The 18,033-nt window shown below is 43.2% G+C and overlaps 1 protein-coding gene across 3 annotated transcripts; it reads left to right on the top strand.

The window, feature by feature from the left end:
* Window positions 1-279: 279 nt before the first annotated feature.
* LOC139364882 (TLC domain-containing protein 4-B-like) lies at window positions 280-17,419 on the top strand. 3 transcript variants are annotated; one of them, XM_071102067.1, is made up of 7 exons: window positions 280-813; window positions 2,652-2,804; window positions 6,423-6,512; window positions 9,890-9,948; window positions 10,073-10,167; window positions 10,339-10,412; window positions 10,515-17,419. In XM_071102067.1, the coding sequence occupies exons 2-7, from the start codon at window positions 2,659-2,661 to the stop codon at window positions 10,849-10,851; spliced, it is 801 nt and encodes a 266-aa protein (XP_070958168.1). In that variant the 5' UTR covers window positions 280-813; window positions 2,652-2,658; the 3' UTR covers window positions 10,852-17,419. The 3 variants fall into 3 exon arrangements, with proteins under 3 accessions (XP_070958168.1, XP_070958169.1, XP_070958170.1); XM_071102068.1 differs by having other exon boundaries at window positions 490-1,230; window positions 10,515-14,136; XM_071102069.1 differs by lacking the exon at window positions 280-813 and adding an exon at window positions 1,500-1,687 and having other exon boundaries at window positions 10,515-14,134.
* Window positions 17,420-18,033: the final 614 nt, after the last annotated feature.

Below are 18,033 nucleotides of genomic sequence, written 5' to 3'. Positions count from 1 at the left end.
AACCTTGACTCAGGAGGATGACTCAGTAGGTGACAGCACAGAGCCATACAATTACAGAAATAACCACTCCTTTCAAAATACATTGGATTCATAATATCTCTGTCTGTAAAACCCTTTCAGTTTCCAATTATAATAAGTAAAATACACATATGAAATACACACATATGGAAATGTGCTCATGTAAAAAATGTAGCCTTGATTTAATTGGCCTATGGCAAGTGTAAAAATATGACCTAACTATTTGTGGTGTGTTATTCAATAGCTTGTCAAGCTGCCGGCAGTCCTTCGTGTTTTAGTTGTGGACATCATACAAATGCAGGGTTCATCATAGCAACGATGCTAACTAAGCCTTTGCATGCTATTGGTAGTGGTATCAGCTGTTCCATGTCTTTGTCATTGAAGAATATAATGCTGTAATGAATGTGGCCTTTGTTTATTGTGGGTGTGGCCAAACCAAGGGGTGTGAGCTAGAGGGCGGGTGGTATCTGCGTGTTCGCGTCACAGGTCAATGCTAGCTGTCAATTGGAAAACAAAACGTCTAACTCCAACTTTATATTTTAGGCAAAACTTGGAACCCATTGTTGCAGGGAAATTAGCCTGGAATCCGCAATTATCTAGTTACTGTAATAGTTATGCATGAATGTCGCTGCTTTCGTCGTATAGCCATTTTCACGAGGACGTACACTAGAGAGCTAGCTAGTGGGCTACTGCTATCTAGCTGACTTGCTAAATTGGCTACCTAAGAAAGTGAAAGAAGACGGCAGCTGAACCGAAGCCATACCAATTTACTCAGACCTATGCGACTGATATCAGGTAGTTATTGATCTAGCTAGCCTTTCACTTATTATTTTGTTCACAACACAGCGATACATTGAGCTAATGCACTGCAATTTGTATGTAATAAACATCTAGCTAGTGACCGCAATACGACCAATGAATACGACCCTGGTTGTGGCAGTATAGCACTGTTTTCTAGTCAATAGCTGAGCTCTCACAATTCGTGTAGTTAGCTTGGTTAGTCAACTTGTGGCTAAACTGGAAAGTGTACTACTGGCGACAATGTTTCCGAAAATCGAAGGATTGTACACGTTTCTTGTCGTGCACACGTTTGCTGTGTCACGCGCTGCAGAGAACAAGGGACTGTGCTGACAAGTTACGCATGATGATGTAGCTCTCTGCAACCGCAAAAAAAGAGCACTACACCAGACGGGAGAAGCTGTCCATTTACCAGTTATGTTTTAATATCCTCATTATTTTAAACTCTAGGCCAGGGCAAGTAATTGTACTCATTAACCCAAGCGTTGGTGAGGGGATTTGTGTCTGCATCCCAAGATTTACGTTATTAAATTGAAAGGAAATCTCATCACTTGTCAGTTGGCCTAGAATGCCAGTCGTAATTTTACCGTCATATGAGCTGCATTTAGACTAAACAAATATTACATTCATTGTATTTTTGCACAATCTGTCTTCTAAAAACCTCAATGGCATATGCATTGCAGGAGAGAGGGGACGTTTTATATTTCCACTGGAACATGGGAAATTTAACCTCTATTTGTGTTGGTCGATATACCAAAAGGTCATAGTTTGCTGACAACAGCATAGAGAGCAGGAGAACAAGGTCAAAGTGGATGGTGGTTGTCGGTATGCAGGCCTTTCCCCTCCTAGGCAGTCAAAACCAGCTTGCCAGGTGAAGAATGCTAATGAATAATTGAAGCACATGCAGCATATGATCAGCATGCTCTGGAACAATGAGGCTTCTCTCAAACACTGCTATTTTATTGGTCAAAATGCTATCTGGATAATACTACAAATTCCTGATTGCTTACAGAGTTAGGCCTATTCCAGGGAGAGCTGGCGTTATTGCATGGGCCACTGCAGTAGCTAAGCTACCGGTTTCCTGTGATAGTGTTGATCAGCTTGACACAATGGCCTGTCCTCACATCCATAGATCTGGAGATTGAACAATTATTTTGCTCAGAGCACATGGAACTGTGGTTTGTAGTAGCCTATGTTAAACAGTGAATGTGTTTGTATCAGACTAAAGTGGCATTAGGCTGTACTGTACCAATGCTCCTTTGTACTGGAAATGTGTGTTGATTTTGACACTAGACACCGAGTGAACATGGGGTGTTCCCTATTGTTCGGCTGTCGCTCTGTGGGTCCAGTCCTATTTTCTGTACATTTAGGCCAGGGGTACTGACTTACCCTATGAGGTTCTGAGCCTGCTGGTTTTCTGTTCTACCTGATAATTAATTGTACACACCTGGTGTCACAGGTCTAAATTATTCCCTGACTCTTGATAGCGTGCATTCACCAACAGGAACCTCTAGCTCTTTACAATCATATTTCCTTTCAATTCTTAGCCACAATTGCAAATTTAATCCCTGTGCAAAATATTTGTCTAATAATGAATGATTTATTTTCTCTCGTTTCTGCTCTTTTACAACCATCTCCTTTTCAATGGCTCTCTCCCTTGCCCTCCTGTCCCTCCTTTGCCATCCTGTTTTGCTTCCTTCCATCCTCCACTTCTTCTCCTATTCCTTCCCCCCCCCCCCTCTACATTCCCCCTGCCAGTCTAGGGGTATTGTGTCTTCTGTACAGTAACAGTACATGCCTCTCACCCTTCTCTCTCCTGGTGTGGTACACTGTAGGTGAGTGATGGAGACAAGAGAGTTGACTGTGGTGGCTGGCAGCTTCGTGGGGTTTCAGCTGCTCTTCTCCGTGGCCAGCCCGCTGTTCTCCTCAACCTTCACCCCTGGCTACGGCCGCCTGCCCTCCACCAAGCTCACTGAGTGGAACTCCAGGTACAATACCCTTCCAACAGGCCTCTTAACAGGTTTCACATTATAGACTAGTACTGTACCGACTCTGCTGTAACACACCTCTATCAGACATTAACCCAGGCACACTGATCTTAGGTCAGAAATAGAGGTTGACCGATTTATCGGAATGGCCGATTTTAATTAGGGCTGATTTCAAGTTTTCATAACAATTGGTAATCTGCATTTTTGGACACCGGTTATGGCCGATAACATTGCACTCCACGAGGAGACTGCGTGGCAGGCTGACTACCTGTTATGCGAGTGCAGCAAGGAGCCAAGGTAAGGTGCTAGCTAGCATTAAACGTATCTTATAAAAAACAATCAATCTTAACATAATCACAAGTTAACTACACATGGTTGATGATATTACTAGTTTATCTAGCTTGTCCTGCTTTGCATATAAATCAATGCGGTGCCTGTTAATTTATCATTGAATCACAGCCTACTTCGCCAAACGGGTGATTGAACAAGCGTATTCGCGAAAAAAGCACTGTCATTGTACCAATGTGTACCTAACCATAAACATCAACACCTTTCTTAAAATCAATACACAAGTATATATTTTTAAACCTGCATATTTAGTTAATATTGCCTGCTAACATTAATTTATTTTAACTAAGGAAATTGTGTCACTTCTCTTGCGTGCTGTGCAAGCAGAGTCGGGGTGTATGCAGCAGTTTGGGCCGCCTGGCTCGTTGTGAACTGTGTGAAGACCATTTCTTCCTAACAAAGATCGTAATTAATTTGCCAGAATTGTACTTAATTATGACATAACATTGAAGGTTGTGCAATGTAACAACAATATTTAGACTTATGGATGCAACCCGTTAGATAAAATACAGAATGGTTCTGTATTTCACTGAAAGAATAAACGTTTTGTTTTTCGAAATGATAGTTTCTGAATTTGACCATATTAATGACATAAGGCTCGTATTTCTGTGTGTTATTATATTATAATTAAGTCTATGATTTGATAGAGCAGTCTGACTGAGCAGGGGTAGGCAGCAGCAGGCTCGTAAGCATTCTTTCAAACGGCACTGTCCTGCATTTGCCAGCAGCTCTTCGCTGTGCTTCAAGCATTGCGCTGTTTATGACTTCAAGCCTATCAACTCCCGAGATTAGGCTGGCAATACTAAAGTACCTATGAGAACATCCAATAGACGAAGGTATATGAAATACAAATGGTATAGAGAGAAATAGTCCTATAATAACTACAACCTAAAACTTCTTACCTGGGAATATTGAAGACGCATGTTAAAAGGAACCGCCAGCTTTCATATGTACTGAGCAAGGAATTTAAACGTTAGCTTTTTTACATGGCACATATTGCACTTTTACTTCTCCAACACTTTGTTTTTGCATTATTTAAACCAAATTGAATAGGTTTAATTATTTATTTGAGACTAAATTGATTTATTGATGTATTAAGTTAAAATAAGTGTTCATCCAGTATTGTTGTAATTGTTATTATTATATATAGAGATCACCTTCTGAGTCAAAATGCAAGCCGAGAATTACCGTTCCGTTTTTTTTTTAACATTACAAAAGAAACGTACGCCAATGCAACATTGACCAATTAAAAACAGTACTGTAGCAATGAGGTTTGTGCAGTAAGCTATACAAATCTTAAAATCTAGACAGAAAATATTTACACAAGAAGCAACCTAATATCACACAGTCAACCTCTGTCATTTAGTAAGTTCACCATTCTGCGATTTTTCACTGTTAACATTGCACAGTGTTCAACACAATGGCTCCTTATGTCATTATTTATACACTATCACCTCATATTGGTTTTGCTTGAATTGCCCAATGCGTTGTTGTTGGGCCATTTAAAAAAATTATACTTCAAAATTTGAGGAAGGCCATATGATCACACCAGTAATAGATCCATTGTTGCATTACTTCTGAGGCACTGATTGAGAATACATTTAAATAATTTGTCTTTTATTTTACTGGGCAGATGGTGCCTGCATCTAATGGTCAGTCTCAGCGGAGGGAGAGAATAGCAGACTGAGGTTCCGCCTCTCAACATCCCTCCGCTCTCTCTTTCCTCCACTGACACTGACCAAAAAGAGACACCGTCTTCCAGCTGATGGTAACTCGAGTTGCACCGTTATTTCTGCCTCATGCACATATTCATGTTGTTACTCCTATGAACAAAGAAAGTGAACTATTAAAAGACCCAAGACGCTAATAATAACAGCAATGCAAGCCTATAGATACACTTTCCTACTCATTCATTACTGCTGCAGTGCTTGTTGTAGCGCTGAGTGGAAATGGGAAGAACATGTGTTTTATGGCTTATAAAAGTGTTGAATACAAAGTGTTGACAGTGCTGAGGGAGAACTTTAATGTGATCTCACTCATAAAACAGCAGTTCTTTGACATATTTGTTGACAGTTTCTCTAGTCATGGTTTTAAACATATTGAAATCTCACAGTATCAATTTTGCTGTAGCTTTCTTTTATGCCTGCTACCTTACTGCCAATACAGTAATCTGAGCCACCCGATTGGCCAGCGGTAGGACTATAGTGCACTTGATTTGCTCTCCAGCCCTGCCGGGAAGGCAGAGTTTGTACCTTCAGACACATGAAATGGTTCAAAATGGCAACAGTTCAGCTACTTGGCACACAGGGCAGCTGAATCGGTTGCACCTACCACCATCAGCCCGAGACAAATAAAATAGGAACACAAGGCTTTATCGTTGTTTAGTTTTTTTACAGAAAGGTTTGTCGATCGACTAGGAATGCCTTGGAGATCCACCAGTTGATCGCAATTCACCTGTTGGGGGGAGTCCTGAGCCTCAGTTCATACAGGGGTCATGCACACTAAACACTGCTACAGGATGTGTGTACCATGGCATAACAAGCCAAAGGTGCCGCGCTGATAGTGGTTGAAGTTTGATACAAAGTTACCCTTCATTGCATAACGGCTCCCAGTGTGTCAGTGTGTTATTATTTATTCAAGCTTTGCTTGTAAAGGTACACAGAGAATATCTACAGAAAGATGCACAGCAGAGATGTAACCCTGAGGCGTAGGCTAAGGAACGCGGCCTAGCTAGATGGAGGGAGGGGCTAGAGGGAGAGCTAATGCTCTTGCCCGTTCTGCTTCATAAGAGACTGTCTCAAATTCCACTCTCCTCCTTGGTCATGGTAGTTATGCTCTCAGATAGTCATGTTATAATGGTGACACTAAAAATAACAATGTTCATTGTACAGTGGCTGGTTTGTGGAGCCAGCATTGTTAGGCCTGTGGGACAGCTGGTGTGCTCAGGGTCTGGGGACTGTGTGCTGGTGAGGGGCGATAAGAGGCGTGGTAGCACTGGAGTTCTCTTCACTAGCCCAGATAAAGAGTCCCAGAGGTCAACGAGACCTGAGTAGTTTTACACACACACACACGATTCTCCTTCAAATGAGTTTGATTGCCAAGGTTCCACACGGCCCAAATTAGGTTTCTTCATTGTTTTCTCAGTGCTATAAAGGATGTTATTGTTATGTTACTTGAACTGTTTATTAGTATTACTGCTGCCGTGGTGCTAGTCTTGCATCATTCTCTGCCATGGCGCTGACTGTCCCTGTTTTCTGTGTGCTTGCCCAGATTGGTGTCCACTGTCCATGCCCTGATCGTGGGCCTCTTCTGTCTCTACATCCTGTGGTTTGATGATGCTGTCAACGCAGACCCCGTCTGGTAAGATGAACTGCATTACTGTCTGCTTTCTGTCACTCTAGCAGCCATGGCTACTAGCCTACCCCAAGAGGGTGGGAAGGATGATGCTGCCATTCCCCACTGTCAGAGAGAAATCTCGGTGGAGTCTCCAGAGGTGTAGATTCAGTGGATTTGTCCTTTCATTGTCTTTTCTATGTTCTCTCTCCTACTGCTGACTGTGATTACATCATTGTATCCTGAAAGAGAGGAATGGTAATTTCCCCCTCTCCCTCCCTCTCCCTTCTGTTTCTGTCTTCTACTCTCTTTGCTCTCCTCTTTCTGTCTTCTACTCGTGTTTCTCTCCTTCTGTTTCTCTTCCTCTCTTCCTCTGATCAGACAGGCCAGAGTCCTGCCAACAAGGCTCCCTTTCATAGCAAACAACATCAGCCCAGTCTTCAGCCCCCCCCTCTCCCCTGAGTCCCCCTGACCCCCAGCAGCACCCTGCGTCTCTGGCTGTCTGATCAATACAGCACTTCCCTCGCTCTCATTGTCTGTCTGTCGCTGATGTAGCGGAGAAAAGGGGAAGTGAAGGGCCAATGGGGAGGAGTCCTGCCACCCCCCTTCATCTGCTCTGTGTCCAAATGTCTCACATTTAGACTACTCTCTTTTTCCTTCTTTCTTTGTTGTTCCTTTACTCTCATAGGGTTTGTTTAATAGGGGTGTAATTGTTGTACCCTCCCAGCCTAAGCCATGTTGTCTTGTTTCTTTCCTTTGTTTTGGTCTTTGTGTCTGTGTAGTATTGGCACTGTCCTTTTGTCTCTTATGTATTTGCTTTCCTGCCCATCTCTTTTAGTCTCTTACTTTTCCTCTATTTAGACTGGTAGCCATGTTATTTTGCTAGCGCAGTAGCTAGTTCCTCTTATTGCAACACTGAATGGCGTAAGCATTAAATCCTCAGACAATCTGATTGCATTACAGCATCATTTAGACATGCCACAGACTGGCATTGTGCTGGGCTTCACAGAACTAACCGCCCACAAAACCTGCATTGTGACAGATTCAGCTTCTTGCAACGTCACTCTGGCAGTTCTGCCTGGGTTTTGTCGTCATAATCCAATCAATCCAAAGCGTTTTCCAAATCCGCCTCCTTCACATCGCTTGATTGGTTTATCTGAGCTTTAAAGGTACAATGTAGGCCTCCCGGGTGGCGCAGTGGTTAAGGGCGCTGTACTGCAGCGCCAGCTGTGCCACCAGAGACTCTGGGTTCGTGCCCAGGCTCGAGGTCCGTGGGGCGATGCGCAATTGGCCTAGCGTCGTCCGGGTTAGGGAGGGTTTTGCCGGTAGGGATATCCTTGTCTCATCGCGCACCAGCGACTCCTGTTGCGGGCCAGGCGCAGTGCGCGCTAACCAAGGTTGCCAGGTGCACAGTGTTTCCTCCGACACATTGGTGCGGCTGGCTTCCGGGTTGGATGCGCGCTCTGTTTTAAGAAGCAGTGCGGCTTGGTTGGGTTGTGTATCGGAGGACGCATGACTTTCGACCTTCGTCTCTCCCGAGCTCTACGGGAGTTGTAGCGATGATAGTAGCTACTAACAATTGGATACCACAAAATTGGGGAGAAAAAGGGGGTAAAATTCAACAACAAAAAACAAACAAAACAAAAAAAGTACGATGTAACCAGTGAGCGCAGAATACAGACTCAATTGGTTTAAAACAATAGAGTCCAGTGATGTAACCCCAGGTGTGGTTTACTGTACCATTAAGATCCCTTTATTGGTCAAATACACACAAGGTCCAACTGAACTGTGACTTCTGCTTTTTAGCCCAACACTTCCAAAAGACTCATACATACACATAAATATAGAGGTTTTGGAGAGGTGCAGGGGACTACCACACTGGGTGCCCGGGGAGCTGTTGCTGGGGGGGTTAAGTGCCTCGCTCATGGACACAACGGCAGGCAATGGAATCTAGGATTTGATACCAGCAATCCTCCGGTTGCCAGCTCACTTCCCAACAGATTTTTCCCGGCAGACCCGGGATTCAAACTGGCAACCGTCCGGTTGCTGGCTCGCCTCTAACCGCTAGGCTACCTGCTGCCCTGCCATACCTGGATCAGTGATGGAATCTGAGAATCTTTGGACCGATCTCATCCTGACCCCTCCTGTTGATCTGTCTGAAGTTTATCTTAGCTTTAACAGTTTCACAAGTTTATCTACGAATGTCTTTGATTCTCTATATGGGTGAATAGATTATTAGGCTTATGGGTGGGCTCCAGGATGTACAGTAAACATGAGGAAGTGGAGAAACGATTGGCTGCATATGACATTGATCGTGGCTACATGAGTGGGGTTCAGAGAGGATGTTGCACTCAGACATACCCGTTCAGGGTACGTTGGGGTAGAGGTGAGGGAGGGCGGTAGAGGTGAGGGAGGGTGGTGTCACGTGGAGCCCCCCTCTGATCCAGAGAGCACGTCGTGGTGTGCTGTCACAGAGAGCCATGACCCCGCCCTCAGCAACAGGATACCTGTGATGGAGAGAGGACAAAATCACACACATTATGACCACAGTCACTTAGCAGATGCTCTTGTCAAACGCCTCTTGAACTCTAGTCGACACCCAGGCCTAGGCAGTAACTGTGGCCCATGTGATACGGTGAACTGATAACCATGGCGTTGCCCAAACCTTGTCCAAGCAACTGAGTCGTACAATCCACTCCTACAGTCAAGAGAAGTGGTTCTCATTCTTACAGTATGTACTATATGCAGGCTACTGCTCACATGTACACACATCCTGACACGTATTTGTCCATGAGCACACAATTACACAAGGGTACAGCAGGCAAACAGAAACACACCCTCTGTGTGTGAGCACAATGCATTTGTCAACACAGTGCTGTTTAAACTGGACCTTCCCTGGACTACGGTATGTCAGCAGTAGCAAGACTGACTCTTGACATGGCCATAAGAAAAATGTGCCCATTTGAATGCTAGAAAAAAGATTGTAGTTAGAAGTTTCATTTTATTTAAATGAACTCTCATTGGAGACCCCTGCAGTGGACTTCACTAATATAGTATGTAGAATGTTTTGTGGACTTCACTAATATAGTATGTAGAATGTTTTGTGGACTTCACTAATACAGTATGTAGAATGTTTTGTGGACTTCACTAATATAGTATGTAGAATGTTTTGTGGACTTCACTAATACAGTATGTAGAATGTTTTGTGGACTTCACTAATATAGTATGTAGAATGTTTTGTGGACTTCACTAATACAGTATGTAGAATGTTTTGTGGACTTCACTAGATTTCTGTGAAATCGTAAGTAGCTTTTGTTTCTGTTTTACAGTAGTTTTACTGCATTAATCTGTAATGTGGCAACTGTTATTCTGAAAGAACACTTTGTTTTGTTTTTGCTGTACAGGGGGGAGCCTGGACTAGTGAAACTTAATGTGGCCATAACGTGTGGTTATTTGCTCTATGGTGAGTCTCTCTCTCCTCATGTTTATCTTCTTGTATAATAATAATAAGCCATCCACATTTCCCTGTAGACAGTAGATGAAAATAATAAACTGTGTGCTAACTACCCACTTGTTGTTCTGTGTAGACCTTGTGCTTCTGGCCACTAACTGGAGCACAATGGGGGACAGCTTTTTTGTCTGCCACCACTTGGCGGCGCTCTATGCATATGGATATGTCTTGGTGAGTCTGGGGGAAAACCATGAGCACTGTGGTTAATATTAGATGGCTCTTTGGGTTTTGGTATTGAAATACTCACGTCTTCTTTCTAAAGATGTGTTGCACATTTAGTCTGTGTTTAGTTTATTTCTGCCCATGTCTATTTGTGGTAATACGTCTTTACGCCCTCTGCAGTCTCGTGGCGTGCTTCCCTATTTCGCCAACTTCCGTCTCATTTCAGAGTTATCCACACCTTTTGTGAACCAAAGGTAAGCTAGCTCTCGTTTACCCTATATTAATGAATACTCCTCCTGTTTATCAGCCCCTGCCTCTGTCAGTGTTGACATTATTCCGTTCTCCTCCACGTATAGGTGGTTCTACGAGGTGCTGAAGTACCCTCGCTCGGACCGCTTGGTTGTGGCCAACGGCATGGCCATGGCAGTGGTCTTCTTCATGGTGCGCATCTTCGTCATGCCTCCCTACTGGGCTCGGGTGTTTGCCACCTTCGGAACGGAGGCCTTTGAGCGCTTGGGCATCGGTGCTCAGGTGGCCTGGATCACATCCTGTATCGCCCTGGACATCCTCAACACCATCTGGATGTACAAGATCGCCCGCGGCTGCTACAAGGTCATGATGGGCGCCAGAGGCAGGAAGGCCAAAGAGGTCTCCCCGCTCAAGCAGAACCATGTGAATAACCACACAGACTAAGAGATACTGGCCGGAGGGGGGAGATAGACAGACGCTGTGGAAGGGAGACAGGAAGGACTTCAAGGGCTCTTATAGCCCCTGCTAGCTCCAGCCTTGCTATTATCTCCATACCCAGAAATCATGCAGCCGAATGGATTCAGGTCCTCATCAGATTCAGCCTCACAGAATGAGACTGGTCCCACACTAGCTTCTGTACCTCAGTGTTTCATCAATGGTATGGTGGTACCCTGGCTGGGTTTGGTCGGAGATGACAGAGTAGCTGTTAAGTAAACTCATTCTTGTTCACCTTCAACTTCAACCCAAACTTAGTCATCTGAAGTGCCTGTGATGGACAGGTAGAAAGCAATAAAAGAAGAAACTGTACTCTGGCTCTGTCAGAGACTCCCTCGGCCATCATCCTTTACCCTTTTCAGTTCCCTGACCCGTCCACCCAGAGGGGAGCCTCCTGCTTTGCCCTCAGAATAAGTACCTGTTAGTGTGCTAGTTTGACAGACCGAGACACCGCAATTCCTCTTACTGCATTTGCTGTGGCCTCCTTTTTATGAACACCACCTACATCGCCAGTAGACCGGTCCCCCTCTCACAGCAACAGTTCAGATTGAATCACCACTGGATTTCCCATCCACAGCCTGGATGCACATCCAGGGGAAATGGAGACAGGGATGTGGGGATTGGATCCTACCGCTGCCGCCAACTCTCCGGAATCATGTTTTTCATTGGACGCTTTTGCCTCATCTCGTCCAGGGTCTGGCTGTGCTCTGTTTGCGTCTCTGGGATCTCAGTTATCCCATTTGTTCCTCCTGTTACTCAACCTCAAAACCAGGAATTGACAACGCGTCTTAACTTCACTACACTATCATAACCCTCTGTCACAGCGGAGCGGTTGAATCCATCCAGTTTGATGCTTCTGTTCTACCTCTCCCCTGCCTTATAAAGACTTGTCAGTCCCTCCATATGAGAATAATCACAATGAGGTTTTTTCTCCTTCTGTAAAGATGTTTTAGCCTTTGGAAAGATCTCATCCATTATCTCTAGTTCAGTGGACTGGAAAGGACGTTTTCTCTGTTTCTCTGGAGATTTTCCCAGCCACTGCAGTGTAACACTACTGTTAAACACAACCCTTGATCTAGTGTCTATCTAAGGTACCTCTGGGGATTTTAACTTCCATTTTTCTCCTCTATTTTCTGTGTTCTATTGAGAACTGAATTTGGAACAAGAGCGGGTCCCTTTAGGGGGGAAACATTCTCCTGTCTTAGGTGCTGTTCTGCCTACAGAGTGGCAGCCACAGGAATGCTGGAAATGTGACGTTCCCAATTGTTTCTATAGATATTCATGTAAGATCAATTATGAATGACCTATCTGACAAGAACAGCCATACGCTGGCAATGTTGTACTATATGTGTAGCCATGTAAAGTCCTACTGTATTACTCAGTTGGAAATCGTCCTTTCAAATCAAGTTGAATTGATTGATTCAAATCACAGAGCTTGTCAAGGAAACGTTGGATTATGATGATTTATACTCTAGTTTGGATCACTAAACAGGATAAATATGAATTGCATTAATCTATGGGTTCCTCTGCACTTCATTTTAATCAGTGTATTTTATGTGTTTCACCCAGCTGTATTGAGTGCATGTTAAGTGTTTTGTTTTCTGTCCTCCTCCCTGTCCCTACAGCGTTGATGTTGTTTGGGACGGGGGGTCTGAAATGTTTGACTTTTCACTGTGGAATGAAAGCACACTCCCCATGGTGGAGCAATAACCTTTTGAGCCCCTCCATGTACCACCGAGGAGGGTTGTATTGTCGTGCCTTTACGCAAACAGGAAATCTTAATGCAGTCCGGTAGAGATTAGCATGACATTTTAATGTAAAACTGCTGTTTTTCCTTTTTTCTCGCTATTGTAATCTCTTCTCTCTATGGATACTGTTATGTATATATTTTTGTACCCTGCACAATAATGAATCCAGACAAGTATTCTCCAAAGTGGACCCCTCTGTAGGGCCTGCTTGTTTTTCTTCTGAATACGGGAGCAGGCCTCGATATGAATGTTGTGGTGGTTCTAGTGACATTAGGAGGAGTGGGAAGTGGCTTAGAGGCTGCTGGTTATGACCAGAATGGAGATGAGATTGTAAATGTAATTATTGTCATGTAGTTATTCAGCTACTTCAGCTCGGTTGAGAAGCTAGTGAGATTCAGCTCACTCTTCTCACCCAGTCCTCCAATACTTCAAGCTGTGAATAGAGCAACATGTTTATCATTCATCAGTCAAGAAAACAATATTTTCAACTGAGTACATGTGTAGCCTGATGATGAGATTTCTGGTTCACCAGTAGGCTGTGGTGTGCATTTAAGTCTGCTTCGGATGCCTGTGAGAGAGGTTGTACTTCTGCACAATGTCCAAAGTTTGTACAAACTATTAATTGGATGTTTAGTGTTTCACTGGCTTCAGTGTGTCTGTGGTGTGTTGAATTGCAATGTAGACCTCTGGGTGATTTAAAATAGTCAAAGTTTTGGTTTTTGAAAATGAGGAAGTGACACAGCGGTTTCTGTAACATCATGCCCGAGTGCACTTGTATCCGCAAGAAATAACCGTGTGGCCTTCTATCCCTTTGAAAGGCTAACATTGTGTATTAAGAGAAGGTACAGATGGACTCGGGCCCTGGTGAGAAATGAGGACATGTTGTAGCTCCTGGAAGAACTGGTAGAACCGTTGCATTTATTTCAGCTGCATTTCATCTCTTGTCTAAGGTTGAACTTAGCAGCGTCTCAAGACTTTTAGCCATTTGATACTAAATGCAATGGATTAGCCAGTAAATAACCTTTAACTGAATCCATGAATTCTTGCCCCAGCTTTTTGTGGACTCTCTCGGGTAGTCCTGCTTCACCTGTGGAGCAGATCTGTAGACCGCAGCAGTCGCATCCTTTGAGTCACAAGGAGGTGCGGAGATGGAACAAATTAAGTCAAGAAAATAACTAATATACATGATAGTGATGAAACGAGTGAACATGAACTAATGAGGAAAAAAGCATAGATCAAATGTTGCCAGTGGGTTTTTGGTTGTTTTTTTTTATTATTTTAATGCAATGACATTTATTGTTACATTATTTTCTGAATATTTTAATGTGAAAAGAACAATACACAGGCCTTAGGGTCCCTGTCTCAACACCATGTGATTTAGATTGTCTGTCTACAATGACCACTACTAATGATGTCGTTGTAGCACTGAAAGTTCAGAATTACTTGAAAGTTTTGCTCTTCAATAAATTTGAAGACAGAAAAAAGATTTGTCTCAATCGTTGCTTTTTGGCTTCAGATTAACAATTCAAACACCATTGACTTTCAGGTATTTTGTTTACACTGGTGCACACAAACTGAGACAATTTCATGAAAATACTGCATGTTGGATGCATCGTAGTCAGAATGCGTACAGCAGTGTTGGATGGTTCTAAGCCTTCTAAGGTATGTTTGGATCAGTCCAGTCTAGCTAGTCCATAACATTTTAATTGTTACATGCTTTGTAAACAACAGGTGTAGACTAACAGTGAAATGCTTAGATATGTACATATAGGTAGGGCTACTGAGTGGCACAGTGGTCTAAGGCACTGCATCTCAGTACTAGAGGCGTCACTACAGACACCCTGGTTCGAATCCAGGCTGTATCACAACCGTCCGTGATTGGGAGTCCCATAGGGCGGTGCACAATTGGCCCAGCATCGTACGGGTTTGGCCGTCATTGTAAATAAGAATTTGTTCTTAACTTACTTGCATAGTTAAATAAAGGTTACATTAAAAAAATGAAAAGGGATAGTGACTAGGCAACAGGATAGATAATAGTTACCTGTGTGAGAGGGTGCCAGCTACCGCTCCTCTTCTGCCCATTCTAGAGGAGTTAGAGAGAAAGAAGCATCTGAACCACTGTTTGGCTCTGATTGAATCCAGCTCTACTGTGTGCGCCGGTCAAGGGGCTGGGTCACAGACTGGGCCTGGAGAGCGTTACCAAACATGGTCACATGAGACTCAATGAAAGTCTCTTCTGCTACACACACACACACACACACTATGTCACCTACACTAGTACACAACATAAATGCACAGACGTCAGTGCTTGTAATGTTTTTGTAGTCTGACAAATCTGTTGTTGCTCCTTGGATCACAAATCTGTCTGTTTACTGTAAGTGGATAGTGTATTTAAACACAGATCTGATCGTTTAGGTCTATAAGTATTAGTGAACTCAAATTTTCCATTTTTACATAGCATCTTCACAGCTTTCAGCAGTTGCATTCAAGCTCCCCATGTCTTTTGCCAGCACTATTGAGCAACATAGCAACTAACAAAGGCAGTATTGGGATGTTTGAGGAGGTATTTGTGCAGAAAGCTTTCCCAGCCTTAAAAAAACTACTCTGAAATCAACATTCCAGACTTCTGAGAGGCTATTAAAAATAACTGTTTTTTTTACAAGGTACTTGAAACCCTTGACAATTCAGTGGGGATTTAACATGACTTTTAACCAGTTTATCAAATAGCACTTTGCTATACTATACACAAACACTTTATAAAAGCACCCAGACACTTGGGTATTAATTCACAAAAAAAAATATATTAGTCAAGCCCAGATTTCAGTCCTACTGTACATAGACAGCCCAAATTATGATGCTAAGAACCCAGCCTTCTGAATTCTTCTCAGCCTAGGTTGAGGAGGCCTTCTACCCTAAATAGCCAGACCGAGTGGTTGAGGGTGTGGAGAGGGGGGAGCTGGAACTTTGGAAATGCCCCTCTACCATCCAGAACAGCAGTTTTCTGTCTCTCGGTACTTCTCCATCTTTCTCAACAGTTCCAGCTACACATGTGCACATTTCTTTGCTTTGTCAAATATTATGACTTGCACAATTTGTCTGCCTCTTGAATCTTGTAGCTCTCCCAAAGCCTGTCTTCTCATCTCCCTTTGCCTGAGCTCTGTTTGTAGCCTTAGGTGTCCTTCCTACCAAGGTGTACTCTCTCTAATGGCTCTTTTCTTGTGTTTCTAATTCAGTTTGAATTTAAAGTTGTAATGTTATCCAAACCTTGTCATCAAGACTCCATGCAACACAGTATTTCCAGCATGTTAGCGTTCAAATAAACAGACCATCATAAGAGGTTTCCAATCTGGAGGTGTGGTATGTTCCCTATGCTTCCTCTCACTGTAAATGACCCACAAAAGACCCACAGCACAGCAAATGTGTAACAGTAGTTCATTATCAGTTTGAGGGATTCCACTTTCACATCACATTACATCTGGGCTGCTCCAGCCAGTTATGGCCCTTCCTTCTCCCGCCATGCCCAAATAAAGTGTCCAAATTCCTCCCGTGTGCCTCTTCTCTCCTTGAGATGTTTATAAGACCCTTGCTTGGTCCCACACTCAGCTACTCTCTCTCTGTGCTTGTGCGCTTCTGTATTTCACTGACAGTCTGTTTATGGCCACGTTACATAAGGCTCCACTATAATTTTAGTTTGTCATCGCAGCCTCATACCTAAAGTAAGACTTTAAGGTGAGCTTTAAAGGGGCAATCAAGCATAAATTAGTGTTTCCTTTGATTCTTGAAGAATGTAACTCATAAATGCCTCATGAGCTTAGTTGTAATGTACTACCCCATCAGAACCCAAAATATAAGCCTTTTATACTCCAATGTTTATAAACAAATTCAATGTAAACAAACACTGTATAGCCTCAACATGGTTAAAACTATAATGTTGATACCATGGATGGTCAGTCCTTGCATCCATAGGCATGCCTATGAATTTGAGAGTGATTACATTTCTCCAGCCCCATCCCTCAGCTTTTTTTTACCAAAACAGTGGTTATTGTTTCAACTGCTGATTGGCCCTTTATGGTGTAAGAGCTTGTTTGTGAAGATAGGACTCAATCTAAGCTTTGCTTAGTGTACCTTTTTCTGGTCATTGTTTGTTAAAGTGTGTACTCAGATTCACAGTGTTCCTCAAACTCTTCATGGCTATGTCCTGTTATTAAATGTCAACTATTGGGTTATAACGTAGTTGTTAACATTGTTAATGGTGCTCAGTAGTTAGATCAGTAGCTCAGTAAGAGTCTAAGCTTCATAACCTCTTGGTTTATACACTATAGACTACTGTGTGTAAAGATGTCTGCCAAACTCAAACGTCTACTAACACTACAGCTAGCCTATCAGGCTGAAACTCATTTATCGTCAAATAATGTGTGACCTTTTCCACACAAATGCAGTGTATTTGCAATCGTCTGAGCTGAGTCATTATTACTCTTCTCAACCCAAATCATTTACTTTTATAATGTTAGCAGGTCTGTGATCTTCTAGAAACCATTATAAAATAGGTATTTCTCCACTGGTGTACTGTTGGAAATAGTTCATTTGTCTTTGTCGCAGGCAGAGAAAGTCCACCTGACTTCCACTCTTCTTCATTTGAGAAGCCCTGCAAAAAAACACATTGGTGTCCCAACGATATGCTCCAACGTGTAATTACACTGTAACTGGAATTAGTCATTAATTGTCCATCATTGTCTAGGAACCTCCATATTAAAAAACACTTGGAATCATGTGAGCTTTGCAGACCCTTTCACTGCTGCTGAACCATACTACTCTTGGCATGTTATCATCAACTTGATTGATTTACAGTAATCCTGCCTGTATTGTTACTGGGTCAGGGTGTTTGAACTCCACTATTCCAGCACTCCCACAGCCCTCCACCATAACCCCTTTCCCCATCCTCCATTCCCCTCATAGTGCTTTTTCCAGAACCTTCTCCTCATGCCCTGTCTGGTAACGCATTACCACCATATGTGTGGGAGAGTGAAAGTGGGACAGGACAAACAGCAGTAGGGTGAATCATCATGCTGCTCTCTGGGGAGCAGTGCTGCCTGTTCCCCTTTGACACTCCACAGCCCGCTGGCTTTGCATTCCATTCCCTTGTCATCTGCCTGTGGACGAGCAGAGCAGTGGAGTGAAACACTGGGGTATAAGAGGAAAACCAGCTCATTGTTCCAAGTGACGTCAGGCCCCCAAGCCATATAGGTCAGACCAACGACCTCGAATGAAACTCTATGGAACACACTATACTATATGTGTGGGTATAGGGGGTGTATGGGGGTGTTGTATAGGTATTGACAAGATGGTAGAAAAACACTTACCAACAAGGGTGTTTAGCACTTTT

This window comes from Oncorhynchus clarkii, chromosome 13, assembly GCF_045791955.1.
Source record: "Oncorhynchus clarkii lewisi isolate Uvic-CL-2024 chromosome 13, UVic_Ocla_1.0, whole genome shotgun sequence".
In the NCBI taxonomy this organism is placed as follows: Eukaryota; Metazoa; Chordata; class Actinopteri; order Salmoniformes; family Salmonidae; genus Oncorhynchus; species Oncorhynchus clarkii.
This window is presented reverse-complemented; position numbering and strand designations above follow the sequence as displayed.

Excerpts from the sequence above, each read along its gene's own strand:
- LOC139364882 (XM_071102067.1), top strand. The coding sequence starts at position 2,659 with ATGGAGACAAGAGAGTTGACTGTGGTGGCTGGCAGCTTCGTGGGGTTT. Across the intron at positions 2,805-6,422 it reads CTCACTGAGTGGAACTCCAG|ATTGGTGTCCACTGTCCATG; the intron begins GTACAATACCCT and ends GTGCTTGCCCAG. Across the intron at positions 6,513-9,889 it reads GTCAACGCAGACCCCGTCTG|GGGGGAGCCTGGACTAGTGA; the intron begins GTAAGATGAACT and ends TTTGCTGTACAG.